This window comes from Nelumbo lutea, chromosome 2 (assembly GCF_056320005.1).
Source record: "Nelumbo lutea isolate HS-2025 chromosome 2, American lotus-T2T, whole genome shotgun sequence".
NCBI classification, from domain to species: Eukaryota; Viridiplantae; Streptophyta; class Magnoliopsida; order Proteales; family Nelumbonaceae; genus Nelumbo; species Nelumbo lutea.
Genome location: NC_142685.1, coordinates 68,647,528 through 68,668,597, shown reverse-complemented (window position 1 = coordinate 68,668,597; position 21,070 = coordinate 68,647,528). Strand labels below are relative to the sequence as shown.

Below are 21,070 nucleotides of genomic sequence, written 5' to 3'. Positions count from 1 at the left end.
GCTTCTCTAGCCTTGGCTATGTTCCAACTCTTCCAAGCATTGTCGAATGTCCCAAATTTCTGCGTTTTTGTTATCTAGGGCCACGGTACGCACGACTTTCACCTTGTTGGGTCGTGTGAGCGATCTTTCACCGAGTTGGACTCAGCAATGGAAACCACGCAAGGTAGCGTCCGCCTGCCAAGCCTCTCTTTGGCAGGGATTTGCATGGTTTGGTGCGTCCTACTATGGTTGTCGAGCTCACGAGAGTGGGCCATGGAGGCGGACCTCCTTGTTGTGTCTTGCTTCTCATGGTCGGATTGCGCTCCCCTCCTTTCTGGCCGACGCGTTTTGGGATCCTCGGGATGAGGATCATCCTTCGTGTGTGTCAAGGTATGAGGGGGGACATCCCGGTTGGGCGGTGCCGTGAATCCTAGTGTCTGCATCATCTCGAAGATCTTATTGACCTTCTCTTGCATTGCTCAGAACTGTGTAGGATCAACCATGGCTGGAGGCTATGGAATTTCTTGATGTGGAGGGCTATGACGCCGAGATTCCCAAGATGGTGATCGACCTATTGATCGTTCAAACTGGTTCTTGGGCATCTTGATCGCTTTTTTGTTTGCACGGTGAGGAAGAAAAAATTTTCGGGAAAGGCATTTTGTGCATTTCCCACATAAGCCGCCAATCTGATGTTGCTCAACCCGAGGTGGTGCACGAATTGAGGAGAGTAGCTAGATAATCCTTGCTAATAGGGCAGTGCCGAACTACAAGGACGAGGCCGCGCTTCAAGACCTGTGATCAAGAGAAGAGAAGTCAGAGGCTCGAGGAGTTATCCCTGAGTAGGAACTCCGATGTTCAAGTCAGTAAGAGGTGGTGGATGGTCTGGCTCAGCAATAAGGGTGCTGGTCCAAGCAGAGTAACAGTATGGGTGTCAAATTTGGATCCCTTACCTTGAGCGGGGAATGCCTCTTTATAGCCGGAGGGCTTCCGGGGTTGTCGAGATGAGGTTTACCACCGAGGTCTTTCGGCTGGAGTCCTATTCCCTGGCGGAGTTGTCTTCCTCTCTCCTCTTATATGTAGCTGTATTTATTCGCATGACGTGTAGCTGACATGACTGAGGGGATAAGATGGGGGGCCACAATAGTAGAATAGCTCGGTCGAGCTATGCCGACGTGGCCGAGCTATGCCAACGTGACCAGGATGACCAGGCGATGACTGGGCGGCCACGTGTCTCTCAGGACCAGCTCAACCATGACCCGGACAGGATGGTTGTATTTTTGTCTTCTTTGCTGTTATAAATATTATATACATATGCAAAAAATGGTTTTCTAAAGTAGGTAGCTTCTATTCAAGACACTATCCATGTGTGTCACATGCATGAATGGTGTGATTGATCTAGACATTCCATTAGACAAGATCTTCTTGAGTGGGCCATCTATTCCTCCAGTCCAACTCTCTTGTGTGTAGTAATGAAAATGGATCAAATCTAATCAGATATAGGTAGATCCGAGTTTAACTCATTTATATTCAAATTGGAATGGTATAATTAAATTAAACTAAAAATAATCACAATAATGCATGTATTAATAAAATGAATTAAAGTATTTCATGAACAAAACAAATTGAAAATTTGTTTATATGAAAGAACTAGCAAAAATGAAAACCCCTTTTCAATTAATAACTAAGTTCTCATGTCGAAGATCACTGGAACGTTTAGGGAAGCTCACTGATCTGAAATGACCAACTAGCAAAAATGCATTCTCTATATATGCATAAAGAGCTGGTAGCCTAGCAAAGAAGGCTAAAGGCATTTCTTGGAACCATGGTGTTGTGTTTTTATTTAGATTCTATGTAAGACACAAACCTCCCCCAAGGTTTCTCATAAATACTTAAGACTTTCCCTCTAATGTTTTACAGGACTTAAACCTCCCCTGTCAATATATATGCCGTTATATTTAACAACACCAATACAAAGACTCTTTTATCCTTGATTATTTTTCAAACTGTATTAATGTGAAACATGAAGTAACAATACAAATTTTACCCATTGATTTAATATAGAAAGATTGTCTTTTGTTGATAGATATGAATTCAACAATCATGAGGTGTCCAAGGGTTTTAGTAAGGCTTAGTTTAGAAAGAGTAGAAATACAAAATAATATAAAAATGTATACATTAGTAAGCCATTAGGAGGGGATTAGTTGATAGATTTACAGTGTAAATGCATACAAAATAATATAATAATACACGGATTTGCACTCTACATATTTGTATTTTTACTCCTTCCAAATTGAGCTTATGGAAAATTCTGCTTTACTTCCCTGAACTTTGGGGGTAGTGTAAGTTAATACCCAAACTTTCAAATGTATCACTGTAGTATCAAACTTTCAAAAAGTGTCACATTGATCCTTACTTAACCCGACAGTCAGTTATTTGATCACGCAATGACATTTGCAATTTAAAATTTTTAAAAATGTCAAAACTGTCTTTCAAAAAACATTGTTCGTTGTCTTCTACCTTGAAAATGAATGATTGAGGTGTAAAACCACTGCCATTTTCTGTAGTGAAATACTTGATAGACCCTGAGACAGACGAGGTTTATGCGAAGATAAGTTTGGTACCCTTCCGAACAACGAACCCGACTATGATGATGATGGGGTTCTTGGAAATAACGCATCTGACATTGTAGAGAAACCTGCCGCTTTTGCAGAGAAACCTGCCTCTTTGCAAAGACCCTAACACAATCTGATGCCAACAATGGTGGTGGTTTCTCTGTCCCTCGGTACTGTGCTGAGACAATCTTCCCTCGCCTGGACTATTCTGCAGATCCTCCTGTGCAAACTGTTCTTGCCAAGGATGTTCATGGAGAAGTTTGGAAATTCCGACATTTATAGGGGTACACCACGTCGCCACCTCCTGACAACAGAATGGAGTACCTTTGCGAACCAGAAGAAGCTCATTGCAGGGGATTCAATCGTGTTCCTGAGAGCAGAGAATGGTGAGATCTGTGTTGGAATCCAAAGGGCAAAAGGAGGTGTTGGCAGTGGACCATAATCCCCATCTGGACGGGATCCAGTTGCTGGAAACTGTCTCGCCATATATGGGTTTTTGTCTTCTTAAGGGAAGATGAAAACAAAATAATGAGAAATGTCAATTGTGGGAATTCAAACTCTGGTGTGGGTTTAAGAATACGGGGGAGAGTAGGGCTGAATCTGTCATTGAGGCTGCAACCCTGGCTGCCAATGGGCAGCCCTTTGAGGTCGTTTACTACCCAAGAGCAAGCACTCCAAGAGTTCTGTGTGAGGGCCTCAGCTATAAAGGCAACAAAGCAGATCCAGTGGTGTCCAGGAATAAGGTTCAAGATGGCATTTGAGACCGAAGATTCTTCACAGATAAGCTGGTTCATGGAGACTATATCTTCTATTCAAGTTGCTGACCCCATCTACTGTCCTAATTCACCTTGGAGGCTGCTTCAGGTATATTGTTTGTTGATTATATTGTCATTTAAACTGATTGTACCTTTTTTTCTTTCTATTTACTTTAAACTATTGTCATATGTTATTTTTTCAAGGATAGTGACATTTAGTTTTTATTATTAATTATTAAACCAGAAAACGGCAGTGGTTTTACATTTACACCTCAACCGGTTCAGTATTAAGAAGACAATGAACAATGTCTTCTTTTAAAGGGCAGTTTTGATATTGTCAACAATTTTAAGTTACACATGTCATCGCATGATCAAATAACTGACAGTTGGTTAACGCAAAGACCAACTTGACACTTTTTGAAAGTTTAGGTACTACAGTGACACATTTGAAAATTTGGATACTAACTTGACAGCTGACACTACCCCCAAAGTTTAGGGTACTAAACAGAAATTTTCCCTTTTAGTAATTGGAGAATGTTTCCAATTTGGTTATTCTATTTGGTTGATAGATTTAACTCTAGTATAATATTAATAAATTTTGTGTTCTTTCCAAATGGCTTTTGGTTGTGGCGAGTATAAACATGAATTTCAAGATCAAATTCCAACTTTTTTACAATGCCCAATTTTGAGTGCAAAGCTTGTATACACTTTTTGGATTTAGATACAAACTTTGTGCTCATCTTGAATGCAAACATGCCTTAGAAATTGTGATAACTGTCATTTCTAGTACGTAAGGCTTAGTTTGGAAAGAGTGCAAATTCATATACTAGAGTGCAAAAACCATGTATTTTGCCATTCTATTCTGTTTAGTGCCATATCTGTCATTAGACTATAGGCACTCAAATCATTTCTTATTACTTTCATTTCATGGAAGTCCTTTTTTTCTCCCCCTAATTCTAGCCCCTTCAACTTGTAATAGATCACTTTTTTTAACATGTGCTGTAGATGTAATTTGTGAATAAAATATAAATAAAATGAATAATAAGAATAACAGTGATCATAAATTTTATCTCCTAGATTTAGCACATATTTCTGCACTATCTCCTAGTATCCTTCAGAAGTTGCTTTAAATACAAAATTTGTGTTAACCCTACCCGAGCTATCTCACTTGCATAAGAGTTCCATGACGTGTTAAGTAATTGTTCTACCAATTTCTTCCGAAAATTCAAAATGCCATGGTTAAAATATAAAAAATATGCGAGACAATTGCAATGAGCTTTAACCTGATGGTATGATTGGTGTGCAAGTGGAGCTCAGTCAAAGCTTAAATTGATGGAATAAATCTTCAGTATCTTCCGGTCATAAATTGTTTTCCTCAAAAAAGTTCCTTGCGTATCCATGTCTTGCGCATTCCATGGATTTCAACATGAAGCCTATCTTCAGGCACAATATCGCTTTCAAGAAACAAGGTTGCTGATGCCAAAGTAGACAGTCTTTTGCCAAAAGGCATTTGTGGCATAATCAATCTGGAACTGACCAATGTTTGATTTCAATCGAAGCCCATAACCAAAACCAAATCCAGACCCGGGTTTTCCATGCCTTAGAGCAGGATTTCCTGAACGACTCAAACAGATCGTTAGAAATAACCTCATGCATAGACTGGAGGATACCAAATTAGGTCGGTGCACTTAGAATATGGTGCATACCATGCTAAAACCTGAATTACATTAAATCTAACACAACTCAAGAACCATGGATCATGTGATCCCAGGTTTCAACATAAAGGCATCATAACATCTGGCCCTTCTTACCAAATCGGCCTGAACTATCCCAGAAACATTTTAAATTTGTATCTGAGATGGTTGTAAATTAAGGTCATAGATATTTCAAACCAAAATTTCATTGAATTGAAACATAATCAAATTACAAGTTCCACAAGGAATCTAATAAAAAAATAAAATAGGGAATAGAAAACAAATGGGATCTCAACAATAGAGCTAGGCTTGCATAGATTATTTTCTCCACATTTGACTACACCATCTTAGTATGCTTTTCCTCATTTTATTACCTATTGAAGCTACTGTTATTTTCCTTTGATTTATGATCCTGTCCTTCCTAGCTTTCTCACTAATCCATCTGAAAATTCACATTTCTGCCACATCTGTTTTTAAACATGTTTCTTGACTGCCCAACATTCTGCTGCATACAACCAACAACATTGTTGGCCTTACAACAGTTGTATAAAATTCTCCCTTTAGTCTAAGTAGTTTTCTCCTATCACATATGACTCTGAATGAACCACTCTATGCCCAGCCTACTTTAATTCAATGATTGACATCCTCCTCAATCTCTCCCCTTTTTTATGGATTATTGAATGGAGGTAATTAAAGAAGCCACATTGAGTTATCTCTTTATCTCCAATGCTAAGTGTACATGATTTCCACTCCTGTTATTCTTCAACTTATATTGCATATATTATGTTCTATTCCTTATTTTATAACCTCTTGTTTCTAAAGTATTTGTCCATAAATCTGATTTTGCATTTAATCATTCTTTAGTTTCATTCATCAATTAATATTATATCATCAACTAACAACAAGCACAATGGGGCTGCCTTCTGGACATGATTCGTCAACTTAACCAAGTGCTATGCCTAGGTTAAGTTTCATCACAATTGGAAATTCTAATGTCTCTCCCATGGGTGTTCTAACATTAGTTGCTGCACCTTCATACATGTCACTAATTAGGTCACACTTATTTGGAAGTTGGAACTCCTTTCTTTCTTTTCTTTTTTCTTTTTTGAGTAAAGGTAGAGTATAATTGCATTGCAGAAAATCAAAGGGAGAAACTTCCAAAGGTGTAACTGCACAATATATGAAAATGACAAAATTTCATAATGTATACTAGTAACAAAAAAGATTCCACTGAGATGTTTACAGCTTTAGCCCAAAAAAAACTCTTTTCCAAAATTCACTATATTATCTCTTTAGGAACTCTATCATATCCTTTCTCTAGATAAATGAATACCATAAGAATTCTTTTTTTAATCAATGAAGAATTTATTAATTCAAAAGATCAAAGCAATACAAGCATCCCTAAGAGAAGCACGAGCTGCATCCTCTCCAATAACATTAGTTAAAAATTAAAGCAATTTACAACTGAGCCCAAAAACAAATACTCCCTAGTTACCCCTTGCTTGGCTAAACAATCAGCCAAAGCATTTGCCTATCTTCCCACCCACTACATTCTTATCTTCATATTTTGTGTAAGCCACTTGAATTTCTTGATTTTACTCCTATAGCACCAAATAACAGATTCTGAGTCCTTCAACCACACCCCACCACCTTTGAATCCCCTTCGATCAAAAGAGACCCCAAACCAAGCTGATATGAAGTCCCCAACTCCCAGTCAAGGTTTAAAATTTCGATACGATAAGGTGTATCGTATTGTATCTTTGAAAAACAAATATGGGATACGCATGGAAATTGGGCGCTTCTTCTTTTTTCATGTGTATTGGACCCGTATCGGGTGTGTATTGGGGGTGTATCAGGGCGTATCGGGGGTGTCTCAGAGCGTATTGACAAAAAAGGTACAATCAAAAACTGAAAAAAATAAAATAAAAGGGGAATGCAAGTTTCTTTTCCCGGAAATAAGCCTTCACCCCCCCCCCCCCCCACCCAAATGACTCTAAAACTCCAAACCTCATTCCTAGTGTGCTAGATTTGCAAAAGTTTGCAAGAAACAAGTGTGAATCATTTTTTTTTGGAAGATTTTTCAAATTTTGAAAAAATAAGGCAAAAATAAGTAAATTTTTTATAATATATTGTGTTTTCTTTTTTTTCTTGAATGTTTAAATTTATGTTGATCTACATTTCTTATATTTTATCATTTGATCACAACAATTGAATATATTATAATTCTATGGATGATCTATCATATCCACAGACCAATTCAAATTTCTTCTTTACTAATTATTTTTTTTATAGTTTTAGAATTAAAAAATATATAAATAGTTAATTATATTTTATCATTTGATCACAATGATTGAATATATTCTAATTCTATGGATGATCTATCATATCCACAAAGCAATTGAAATTTCTTCTTTAATAACTATTTTTTGAATATATTATATAATGTTTATTTTTTTATAACTTTTTGGAAATAAATAATAAATAATTATTAATTATATTTTCACTTAGAAGTTGTGCCAATGCATGTTTTATGGTTGGATAGGAGAGTTGGGTTTTTTCCGTCCCATAAAACATTAAAACTTAAGAGTTATAATTTATAAATTATAGTTAAGCATAGGATTTTTAATGAAATTATAATTAACTACAATATATTTCTTCATAAAACCATTAAAATATATTGATTTAATATATATACACTTCATTGAGGTCTTATATTTAGTGTTGTTGAATGTATTTTTTTTTTTTTATTGAAGTATTTATAGTGTTTCCAAACGTATCTATACGTATCTTAGTTTTTCTCCGGTACGCATGCGTATCCAAGGCGTATCTCGATACATCTATTAAAATTGCCTTTCCGATACACTTGAGGTTTCCGATACTTTGAACCTTGCTCCTAGTGAACCTGGAAAAAATAATAAAATATTCCCAACCTCATTTATCAAGATCCCATCTATTCCAGATAGACATGGATTACCTTGACTACTTACATCAAAGTTTAGCTTTAAATAACCTTCAAGAGGAGGTGTCCAAGTCAACCGTGCTCTATTCTTTTTGGAAGAGCACATTGTCACAGTTGACCAATTCCCCCACAAGTCATCAAAGGAAAATTAATTGAATAACTCTAAAGTTTTTAACCAATGGATTACCCTGTTCAACACACAGACCTTTATTTCTTGTAGTCTTCTTTCGTTCTCTTGGAAAATTCTTGCATTCCTTTCTTCCCGAATGGTCCACAACAGAGCTGATCTAACACACCTCCACATAATCCTTGTTTTTTAGGCCAGACAAAGGTAAAGGAATCAAATAGCATACTAACCTCTAATGGCACATTCCACCTGCACCCAAACAAAGAGAAAAACCAATCCCATAATTCTGTAGCAATAAAACAAGAAATTAGTAAATGGTAGCAGTTGTCACTGCTAGACCTGCAAAGAATACACCAATTAGGTGAAATACACCCAGGAAAGGTCTTCTCCTTTGTAAGTTATCGAAGGTGTTTACTTTCCCATAAAACACTTGCCAGCAAAAGGCACTAACTTTAAGGGAAACAAGCCTACACCAGACTTCCTTAATAGGAAAATATTGAGGAGAAGATTAAAAGGGATTTTAAAAAATCAAGTACAAGAAAAAGACCCTTTGGAAAGTGGAGACTGAACCCATTTGTATAGTTTAGAGGGATCCAAACAAACCTTACCAAGGAAACTCAACGAAATGGATAAAAAACCAATCTCCTAATCCCTTAACCCTCTACGGAACCCAAAATCTGGAGTTAGAGTAAAAGGAATTTTGACACAACCTCCTTTCCATACAAAGTGATGGAGTACAAGGAAAGAAAATGGTCCTTTGAAGCACAATCTCCAACCCAAACATCCTCCTAAAACAAAACAGAATTCCCAAAACACACATTATACCTAGAAACTGGGGAAGAATACTGTGAATTGCCTTCCATGGTGTTGCCAAAGTGGCCCAACAATATACACCGGCATCCCAACCACTCTCTAAACAACCATGAATACTTGCCACCACTTCATATCACAAACTCCTCTCCGAAGGCCAACTCCAAAACCGTTTTCCTAATAATGCTACATTCTTTTGTACCACATTGCTTATGCCTAAACCCCCTTCCTCTTTTTTTTTTTTTTTTTTTTGATCAGTAAAAATGAATTTTATTAAATTCAGATTATAAGCAGTTTATACAACTTGGTGATGGGACTGTTGATCCCCTTTAATCATTCTATTCTACCCTTCATTACAGTGCAGCCCAAAATAATTGTTGTCTAAATGCCCCCTGTTTTGCTAATCCATCAGCTAGCCCATTTGCACTTCTTCGGACCCATTTGAATTCAACATCAACCTCCTTTGCAATCTTCTCCACTTCCCTAATCACATGTTTAAACGTCCATGGGGTATGGCTGCTATTTTTTGCCTAAACCCTCTTCCTCTTTACTTCTAAATATAATCTCCCATTTAATTAGATGGACCATTTTGCTTTCCCCCAGCTCTCAAAGAAAATCTCTCATTAATGTCTCTAGTTTCTTAACTTCTCTAGGTGGGATCCTAAACTCAGAGAGGAAGTAGGTTGGAAAATTGGCAAGAGTGGCTCTCATCAAAGGGAATTGCCCTCCCAAGGAGACATAGTTCTTCCACGAAGCTATTCTCTTCTCAAATTTTCTACCATTGGGTTCCAAAACCTACTCTCCCTAGGGTTGGCCCCTAAAGATGGAACACTCAAAACACTCAAAACAACCCGCAATAGCCTTAGTTTCCCTATGCCCCAAATTAACACCTGATGTGCAACTTTTTTCTGAGTTGATTTTCATATTATGTAGCCTTTCAAACCTCCTTATTAGCTCTTTTAGGTTCCTTACCTTCTTGACATCAACCTCACAAAAAAATTAATTGTCATTTTTTTATTGGAAACAGTAACGTTCATTGATTTAGTAAAGGAGCTGTTGAGATAGTTTACTTTATTTCTATTTTATTATTTTGTCTAGTTAGGGTCTGTTTGGTCTGTTTAAAGTATTTATTTTATGGCTGTTATTGTACTTTAGTTACAGCAGGGGCACAAGGGTCTTTTCCCTTTCTTTTTTGGTCGCCCTATAAATATTAATATATTCTGGCACCGCCAATAATTCTTTTTGGTCGCCAATCTTTCTTCTCTTCTACCTTCTCCCTTCTTCCTCTCTTCCCTTCTCTCTCATATTTTCTGCCGTTTCTCTACTGTTAAGATGGTATCAGAGCGGTTTTACTGAATGTGAGAGCAAATCGAACAAGGCTTCCACTTCAACTTGCTGTCTTCTCCAGACTCAGAACAAAAAACTGACCTACGACTGGTACAAACCTTCCTATTTTTTTTTTTTCTTATCTTTCTTGGTCGTGTACCAAGAGAAAATTCAATGAATCTGGGCTGCTGAATATTATCATAAGTTTGTGAGGTTTATACCTCTTTTTTTCTTGGACCGTGTGATCCTGTACCTATGAAAGAGTGACTGTAGGTCACGGATGACCTGCTATTTCTAGTTTTTGGTGTGATTACAATTTTTTAAGGATCTCTCCTGATGGTTAATGCACTTAGATGTTCTGGAAGACTGGTAGGTTGGAACTGTTAACCCGTACAGGTCTGAAATCAACCTGATCTTGCCTTTTTTTTGTCTGGAAATTGGTGCTGTTTTGTGCTTAGTTTGTGTCCAAACCGAAGTATGTATGTGGATTGCTTATTTGGTGTGGAGCTAGGTTTTGTTTTTTGGTGTAAGGAGGGATCCTAAGTTGTGTGTTGAGACAAATTTTTTTTAACCATGTCCTCTGAGAATTCTGCAACTTCTGGGGTTTTAGGAAGTCAAAACGGAATGAATGAGGGGATGGATATGAGTTTTCCCATGGCTGTATTCCCTTTGATGGACTAAACTACCTTGAATGGTCTAGGGGAATAAAACGTTACATTACTGCTAGGGGGAAAATAGGATATATTAATGGTAAAGTGAAGGAACCGAAGACTGGAAGTGTTGAATATGATAGGTGGAACCAAGAAAATAGTATGGTTATGTCATGGCTCTTGGTTTCCATACTGCCACAAGTAAGGAAAACATTCATGTGGGCTGAAACAGCTTGTGAAATATGGGAACAAGCAAAATCTACTTATTCAGAGCAAAGGCACTATGCTAAGATATACCAACTGCAAGCTGAATCCTCTACATGCAAGCAGGGGGAGAGAAGTCTCTCAGTGTACTACTCAAATCTGACATCAATCTAGAAGGAACTGGATCACTATCAAAATGTGAATTGGAAGTGTGATGAAGATGCAAGGGCATACAAGTCACTTGTTTCTCAGCAACAGGCATTTGCTTTTCTTTTGTGGTTGAACCCTACATATGAGTCCATTAGGGTACAGATCTTGGGAAGTAAAGACTTACCATCAGTTCAGGAGGTTTATGCCTTAGTTCAGTCAAAAGAGAGTAGAAGAAGTGTGATGAATTGTTCAGAGGGCCGAGGAGGTACAGATTCAAATGTCAGAGGCTCCTTTAAGAAGGGTGATTCTCAGTAGAGAGTGGATGACAAGAGTAAACTTTGGTGCACTCACTGTCAGAAGACTAGAGACACTAGAGATACATGTTGAGACCTCCATGGGAAACCGAAATGGGCATAGGAATTGAGTAAGAAATCAACAACAGATCAGAATAAGAAACCAATCCAGCAGAATCAGAAAAAATATAACTAAGCTAATGTGGCATCTCAAGAGACTAGTCCCATGGTAACTTAGGAGTGGCACACTAGTTCTAACCCCAAGGAAGAGATTATGAACTCCTTTCTTGACCATTTGGAGTTGTATGGTATGACTCTTCGCCAAATGGATTCTGGTCCTACTCCTACCTCCTTTGCGTCTACATCGAGTAACACTGCCACTGCTTTCCATGTGTCATCTCATACATCTTATTCCCCTTGGATAATTGACTCTAAAGCCTCAAACCACATGACTGGTAAGTCAAATTTATTTCAGGCATATAACCTCCTCTCTAGGAGAGATAAGGTGAGACTGAATGATGGTTCATTCTCCATATAGCCAGCCAAGGAACCATATCTCTTCCATTCGGCCTTAACCTCTCTAATGTGTTGCATTCCCTAAATCACCTGTAAATTTACTTTCCATTAGCAATATTACTCACTACTTGCATTGCTCTATTACTTTATTTCCTTCTTCATGTGTGTTTCAGGATTTAGTCTCGGGGAAGACGATTGGTAGAGGAAGCATGGTGGATGGCCTCTACATGTTGGAGAATAAAGTTGGTCATGTGGCTACTGAGTCCTTAAGTTCATCTAGTGAGACTCAAGCCTACTTATGGCATGCCAATTGAGTAAACATTGTAGAAGTTCTTTTTGTTTTAAGAAATAAAAGATCTGAATTTCCGTTTCATATTGTCTATTCTGATTTTGGGGCCCTGTTACTCTACCTACTAAGGTTGGATATAAGTATTTCATTACTTTGATTGATGACTACTCAGATAAACTTGGGTTTATCCTATATGATCTAGAGATGAAGTGCCAAAAATTGTGAAAGACTTTCAACGCATGATTTTCACTCAATACCAAACTGAATTTCATATTTTCTAGTTGGACAATGCAAAAGAGTACTTCCATAGTGATCTCACGGAGTTCTTTGCTTTGTGTGGATCTCTTCATCGAAGCTCTTGTGCTAGGACACCCTAGCAAAACGATGTTGCTGAAAGGAAAAATCGTCATCTTCTCGAAGTAGCTCGTGGTTTATTACTCAATATGAATGTTCTGAAATGCTTTTGGATGGAAGTTGTTCTGTATGCTGCATATATCATCAATCGTATGCCATCTCAGTTACTAGAGTATTAGGCCTCACATCAACTTTTGTTTCCTATAGCTCCATTGTCCCCCATTCCAATGCGCATTTTTGGGTGTCGTTGCTTTGTTCATGACTTGCCCCCTGCTCGCGGTAAACTCGATCCTCATGCTATTCCTTGTGTTTTCCTTGGTTACTCTTTATCTCAAAAGGGTTATCGTTGCTATGATCCTGCCTCACACAAATGCTATGTCTCCATTGATGTATCCTTCTTTGAGAGTCAACATTTCTTCTCGGTTTCTCCTCAGGGGGAGAGTAGGGTTGAGGAGAAACACACCCAGGCTTAGACTCAATTACCTCCTCTTCTTGATCCTCTTCCATTTCGTGTCTTTCTTCGCCACCATAAGAGCCAGCAAAGTTCAAGAGCTGTGGAACTTGAAACTGTGCAACCAACATCAACGGATTCTCTGAGGCAGATCCTCTTCATAAGCCAGGCACACTTGTTCCCATTGATATGCCTGAGCCTCTTAATATTGATCCCCCTGTTATTAATGATCTTGATGTTCCTATTGCTAAGAGAAAGGGTATTAGGTCTTGTACTACTAATCATCCTATCTCTCACTTTGTGTCTTATGATCATATTTCACCTTCATATCGTGCATTCCTTTCCTTCGTTGATAGTGTCTCTATTCCTAAGAATGTGGCAGAAGTTTTATCCAAACCTGAATGGACAGATGCAATGAAGGAAGAAATTGATGCATTGCACAAAAAGGCACTTGGGAGTTAGTGGATTTTTGGGTGTCGTTGCTTTGTTCATGACTTGCCCCCTGCTCGCGGTAAACTCGATCCTCGTGCTATTCCTTGTGTTTTCCTTGGTTACTCTTTATCTCAAAAGGGTTATCGTTGCTATGATCCTGCCTCACACAAATACTATGTCTCCATTGATGTATCCTTCTTTGAGAGTCAACATTTCTTCTCGGTTTCTCCTCAGGGGGAGAGTAGGGTTGAGGAGAAACACACCCAGGCTCAGACTCATTACCTCCTCTTCTTGATCCTCTTCCATTTCGTGTCTTTCTTCACCACCATAAGTGCCAGCAAAGTTCAAGAGCTGTGGAACTTGAAACTGTGCAACCAACATCATCGGATTCTCTGAGGTAGATCCTCTTCATAAGCCAGGCACACTTGTTCCCATTGATATGTCTGAGCCTCTTAATATTGATCCCCCTGTTATTAATGATCTTGATGTTCCTATTGCTAAGAGAAAGGGTATTAGGTCTTGTACTACTAATCATCCTATCTCTCACTTTGTGTCTTATGATCATATTTCACCTTCATATCGTGCATTCCTTTCCTTCGTTGACAGTGTCTCTATTCCTAAGAATGTGGCAGAAGTTTTATCCAAACCTGAATGGACAAATGCAAAGAAGTAAGAAATTGATGCATTGCACAAAAAAGGCACTTGGGAGTTAGTGGATCTTCCTGAAGGGAAGGAACCAATGGGATGCAAGTGGGTGTTAACAGTGAAGCATAAGGCTGATGGAACAGTTAAAAGGTACAAGGCCAGATTGGTGGCAAAAGGGTTTACATAGGTACATGGAGTAGACTATGCAGAGACATTTGCTCCAGTAGCCAAGATGAATTCTATCAGGACTCTTCTTTCATTGGCAGTGAATCTTGACTGGGAACTTCACCAATTAGACATTAAAAATGCATTCTTGAATAATGACTTAGAGGAGGAAGTGTACATGACTCAACCTCCAGGTTTTTGCGCCAAAGGCAGTGAGCAGAAGGTGTGCAGGTTAAAGAAAATCATTATATGGGTTGAAACAATCACCCCAGGCCTGGTTTATTAAGTTCCACTTAGCTCACCAAATGGGGTTCAAACAATGCCAGTCAGATCACACTTTGTTTGTGAAGAAAGGTGAAGGGAAAATTGTAGCTTTAATTGTGTTTGTGACATAGTGATCACAAGAGACTAGAAAACTAAAATACAGAAACCAAAGAAATTCTTAGCCACTCAATTCGAGGTGAAAGATCTAGGACCCTTACGTTATTTCCTTGGGATTGAAGTTGCCTGCTCTCAAAAGGGCATCTTTATTTACCAAGGGAAATATGTACTAGATCTATTAGAGGATACATGCAAGTTAGGGGTGAAGCCAATTGATTCAACAATTGAACCTAACCATCAGCTGGAAGACAGTCAAGGGGAGTTCTTCAAAGATGTGAAGAAGTTCCAGAGACTTGTAGGGGAGACTCTTATATTTGTCTAAGACCAGGCCTGATATTGCTTATATAGTGGGTGTCCTTAGTCGTCAGTTCATGCACAAACCTAGGACAACTCACTTTAAAGCTGCATAGATGATCTTTAGATACCTCAAGAAGTTTCCAGGAGCTGGTTTGCTGTTCCAAAAACATGGACATTTGAAGGTGGAAGTGTATACAGATGCTGATTGGGCAGGGGCAGTCAATGACCGAAAATCTACCAATGGGCATTGTACCTTTATGGGAGGAAACTTGGTCACCTGGAGAAGGAAGAAGCAAAGTGTGATGGCTAAATCCAATGTTGAAGTGGAATACAGAGCTACGTCTCATGGAGTTGCTGAAATCATGTGGATAAGAAACCTGTTAGGTGAACTGGGTTTTGCAGTTAACAACCCCATGTCACTCTATTGTGACAATAAAGTTGCTATCAACATTGTTGCTAATCCAATCCTCTATGATAGGATGAAACACATTGAGGTGGGCAAACATTTTATTAGAGAAAAACTTGTGAGTGGAGAAGTGTGCACTCCATATGTCAACTCAGAAAAACAACTTGCGGACATCTTCACCAAGGGTCTTCATCATGTGCGGCATAATGATTTGTGTGACAAGTTGGGCATGATCGACATCTATGCCCCAACTCAAGGGGGAGTGTTGAAATAGTTTACTTTATTTCTATTTTATTATTTTGTCTAGTTAGGGTCTGTTTGGTCTATTTAAAGTATTTATTTTATGGCTGTTATTGTACTTTAGTTACAACAGGGGCACAAGGGTCTTTTCCCTTTCTTTTTTTGGTCGTCCTATAAATATTAATGTATTCTGGCGCCGCCAGTAATTCTTTTTGGTCGTCAATCTTTCTTCTTCTCTTCTACCTTCTCCCTTCTTCCTCTCTTCCCTTCTCTCTTTCTTATTTTCTGCCGTTTCTCTACGGTTAAGAGAGTACAATGCCAATCACTCACAGCATGAGTGTTGACCCCATATTTTATAGCAAGATTTACAGTACAGTCCCAAAAAGATTTTCCCTTTGAATCCCCTACTTTGCCAAAGTATCAGCCACACTATTGGCTGACCTCCTTGTCCGAATAAAGATTACTCCAGCTTCCTTTGCTAAGCAATAAATCTCCTTCATTTGCTTTCTAAAAGTCCACGCCCCCAAACTTTTTACCTGCAGCCATGATATTAGCAGCTTAGAATCTCCCTCCACTTCATAATTTTGGAAACCCCATTGCTTGGCCAGCTTCAGACCTTGAAGTAGGGCCACAATTTTAGCTCTTAAAGAATCAACAATACCTATTGGGCCAGAGTAAAGTGTTATTAGCCTGCCCTCCCCGTCTCTGAATACTCCCCAACTCCCCAGGGTCCCGGGTTGCCCAACAAACTTCCATCAAAGTTTGATTTTATTTTTTGGTGTGCTGCTGGTAACCATTATGTCATTTGCAAACTGAAGGTGGGTAATTGGAATAACATTTCTTCCTATTCTCCATCCTCTTATCACATCCTTCCTATCAACAAATGAGATAAACCTACAAAAACATATCAGCTATTAATGTGAAGGAACGGAGAGAGGGGATCACCCTACCTAAAACCCCTAGAAGCTAGAAAAAAGTTTTTCACAACTCCATTCACCAAAATGGAATAGTGAGGAGCTAATGCAACCAAACACCCAATTACACCATATCTCCCCATAGTCACAATTTCTCAACACCTCTATTAAGAACTCCTGGAGTCCTAGTCCACCAAAGCATAAGCTTTTTCCAAGGTTCAAAATTTTGTCACGTATGGGACTATATTGACCAATATGTATCATATTGGTGGGTCACTGATACATAAAATAGGGGTGTTTCAGAGTTTTGGCCTTTTTCAAGGGGTAGACAAGCCTAAGACCTACCCCTTGACATGTTTTTGAAAAGAAAAATAAACTAAAAAAAATAGGTGGCCCAAGGTTTGACTAATTAGAGAGGGGAGGGCATATATTTAATCCTCATAGAAAGGACTTTAGCTAATTATATATAATACTTACCAAACTGATTCATTGAAAGTCCTTCGGGTGACTAGCATCAGATTTCTTGGGGACTAGGGTCCAAAAAGTGGTATTGACTCCAGAAATGACTATATGATTATCTGTAAACTCCTTAAAGACATAACATAAAGCATCTTTCAACACTTCCCAACAATCTTGATATAATTCTGTAGAGAACACTGATGTGGGCCCCACGGCTGTGGTCCCCATTGTGTTCGTGTGACAGCACATGTAACCTTTGTTAGTTATGTCAGTGTTAGTTGGTAGTTATCTTAGACAGCTTGTTTTTTCAGTTTATTATTTGTTTTATTTGCCATGTAAGCATTAAGGGTAATTCTGCCCTTTCCTACATCTAGTGAACATAACCTATAAATATTGAGAGAGTGGCGGCGGCAGATTCATTCGATCTGTCCCTCCTTTCAAAACCCTTGTGTACTTATGCTTCTTCTCCCTCTTTCTTCTACTTTTCTCAATCCGAAATCTTTTGGAATTCAAGACTGACTATAGTCTTGATTGACTACTTGATATCAGAGCTTATCTAGGGTTTCTCATGTGTGTCTAGTCCAGTCGACCACATGAGAACTGTCTAGGGCTGGAAGCTTACAAAGGCCTGTTCGTTGGCTGATTCTTGGAGGTTACCAGAAAAGTTTAGCAGCTGTCCAAAGACTTGTAGAGGCTTGGAGAGTGTTTTGGTAATCAGGAAGAATCAGAGAAGGTTAGGGTTCAGGCCACGATTGAAGGTAGTGATCAGAGTTTTCTGGGTAAGTCTTTATTTTTCCCTTGAGATTGCTGTCAGTCAAGATAGGTTGGACCTATCAAGGAGGAGCGGCCGAACTCTCCTATTTTTCTCAGAGGTGATCAGTTTTTTTTTAGGGTTTGTCATTAACCCTACGGCTAGACTTGACTGTGAATTCTTTTGGAAGGTGCGGCTGAGCACTGTTTATGTTCTCAAAAAGGTTTTCCTAACCCCACGATTAAAACCCTAATTCTGCTTCAGCATTACAGATTGCTTTCTAAGTGGTTTTCAGACCTGTTTTGGCTTCCGAGCCTGTTTTGGGGGTGAGAGCTGTTATCGGACTGCTTATATTCTGATAGCCGATTGGTTTCAGATCAGATCTGAACTGATTTCATACAGATTTCTGATTGTGATCAGTTGTTTAAGTGCTGTTTTCTATTGCAATAACCCTAATAGTTCTTAACTACTGATTCTTAACCAAGAATGGAGTTCAAAAATCAGGGAGAAGGTACTTTTGGGAACAGCAGTTCTGGTAGTATGTCTGAGACTGCATTTCAGATTACAACTGTGAGATTTGACGGATCCAATTACTTGGAATGGGCCCAATCAGCCATGATGGCTATTGGGGGAAGGGGAAAACTTAGCTACCTATTGGGAGATGTGAAAGAACCTTCCAACGAGGACCCAATGTATACCAAGTGGGTTTAGGAGAACTACTTGGTTATGACATGGCTGTGCAACTCTATGCAGCCAAATATCAGCCGAAATTACTTGTGGGCAAAGACAGCCAAGGAGATATGGGATGTCATGAAAGAGACCTACTCCCAACCCCTTAATGTTGCTAGAGCCTATGAACTGAAGTGTGAGGTGAATAACCTTAAACAATGAGAGAAACCAGTCTCTGTTTATTTCTCTACCTTGAAATCTCTGTGGCATGAAATTGACCATCTGGAGACTCTTGAGTGGGAAAGTCCAAAAGATGCACAGACCCATAGAAAGCAAGTTGAGACCAATAGGGTGTTTGAATTTCTGGCTGGCCTGAATTCAGATTATGACATTGTGAGACAACAGATACTGACAAGAGACAGTGTGACCCTATCTCAAGCCTACTCCCTAGCGCATAGTGAAGAGACCAAGAGAAAGGTTATGATGCAACATCAGCCCTTCCCCCCAGCCCTGGCAGCAGTTAAACCTAAGTCTGGGGGTGATACAGAAAGGGACATGAAGAAGGAAGATAAACGGGATCTAGTATGTGAACATTGCAAGAAACCCAAGCATACGAAAGATACATGTTGGAAGCTGCACCCTCATTTAGTCCCAGCAAAACTGAGGAATAAAAGGGGTAATGCTCATATGGCTGTGAATACTGATTCTGCATCCTCGTCGGGCACAAAAGGCACGCCCCTAGATACCTTAGCTGTTGTTCGGGCTGCCCTAATACAGTTGGAAAAGGAGGTTGGGAATTCAGCTCAGTCATCTCAGTCACCATCAACCCCTGCCACACCAGCATTTGCTCATTCAGGTACTCGGGCCTCAGCTTACCATGCTTCAGCTCCAGGTAACACCGAACATTGTTGGGTAATAGACTCAGGTGCATTTGTCCATATGACTAGCTTGCCATCACTGTTCACTACTTATCACTTATCTTCTGGCAAGGGTGACATCAAGTTATCTGATACTATCTCTTTATCCTCAGTCTTGCATGTTCCTAAACTTGATACTAATTTACTTTCAATTAGTAGTATTACAAAACATCATAACTGTTCAGTAACCTTTTTCCCTAACCGATGTGTTTTTCAGGACTTGGAGACGAGGAAGGTGATTGGGACTAGCCATGAGACGAATGGGATCTATCTGCTTGGAGAGAGTTCTCATTGGAAAGAGCCTATGGATAAGAAGTCTTTTGTTTCTCAGTCTGTGAGTCCGGTTATGTTCTGTCATAATCGGTTATGTCATTTATCTTTTCGGTCTTTGAAGAGTCTGTTTCCTACTTTATTTGAGTCTGTTGAGATGTCAAATTTGAGATGTGAGAGTTGTGAGCTTGTCAAAAATTGTAGAACATCTTATTCCTTGAGTAATAAAAGAAGTAGTAATTTTTTTGATATTATGCATACTGATGTTTGGGGGCCGTATCACATCCCTTCTATGGGTGGGTACAGATATTTCCTGTTGTTTGTTGATGACTATACCCATTTTGCTTGGGTCTACCTTATGCGTTCTCGAGATGAGGTTCCCGCTCTGACCCAAAACTTTCATCAGATGATTTTAACCCAGTTTTGGGTCAAAATCAAAATCCTCCAATCTGATAATGCAAAAGAATACTTTGCCAAGACACTGGTCTCTTATCTACTCGATCATGGGGTTATTCACCAGAGCACTTGTCCTCATACACCACAGGAGAACGGGATTGCCGAGAGGAATAATAGGCACATTTTGGAGGTGGCTAGAAGCATTACGTTTACCTCCAATGTGCCTATCCGTTTCTGAGGTGATGCTATCCTCACGGCAGTGTATCTCATTAATCGGGTTCCTTCACGGGTTCTTGATATGAAGCCTCCGTTTACCCTTCTATACCCAGACGAGGAGTTGTTTACTGTTCCTCTTAAAACCTTTGATTGTACCTGTTTTGTTCAGCTTCTTGAACCTCATCATTCCAAATTTGACCCTAAGGCCTCCAAATGCATTTTTCTTGGTTATGCACAAACTCAAAAGGGTTATTGCTACTATGATCCTGTTTCAGGGAGGAGATTTGTCTTGATGGATGTCACATTCTTTGAGAAGGCACCCTATTATCCTAGGGTTTCACCTCAAGGGGAGAGTAGTGAGAATTTGGGTCTTTTTCCTCAGGGGGAGAGCAGTGAGAGTGGGGTTAACTCATCTGAGGTTGTTCCTTTACCCATTCCATTAAGTGATGAAGGTTGTAATGGTGAGGGTTGTCAGAGGGATCAAGAGTTGAAAGTCTATCACAGGCGATGCAGGCAGGTTGATCTCGGTCATCAGCAGTCCAGGCCAGCCCTAGTTCCTTCTGCGGATCCAGATCCAGGTACTACAGTCCCAAGGCCCACTGAGATACCTTCCATTGTTGCTACTTCCCCTCCTTTTGATGACCTTGACCTCCCTGTGATAGACTCATCTGAGGTTGTTCCTTTACCCATTCCATTAAGTGATGAAGGTTGTAATGGTGAGGGTTGTCAGAGGGATCAAGAGT

The 21,070-nt window shown here is 39.3% G+C and overlaps 1 protein-coding gene and 1 pseudogene across 2 annotated transcripts in view; one reads left to right on the top strand and one right to left on the bottom strand.

Moving 5' to 3' along the window:
- Window positions 1–493: 493 nt before the first annotated feature.
- On the top strand, window positions 494–3,170 carry LOC148871377 (auxin response factor 10-like; annotated as a pseudogene).
- Window positions 3,171–4,350: 1,180 nt separating this feature from the next.
- The window catches only part of LOC148871376 (protein SUPPRESSOR OF PPI1 LOCUS 2, chloroplastic-like), a 55,136-nt gene continuing 38,416 nt past the window's right edge, over window positions 4,351–21,070 (bottom strand). For both annotated transcript variants that reach the window (XM_088972482.1, XM_088972481.1), the window contains one exon: window positions 4,351–4,961. In XM_088972482.1, the coding sequence (XP_088828608.1) occupies window positions 4,804–4,961 (158 nt within the window). In that variant the 3' untranslated portion in view covers window positions 4,351–4,803. The remainder of the gene's footprint in view (window positions 4,962–21,070) is intronic.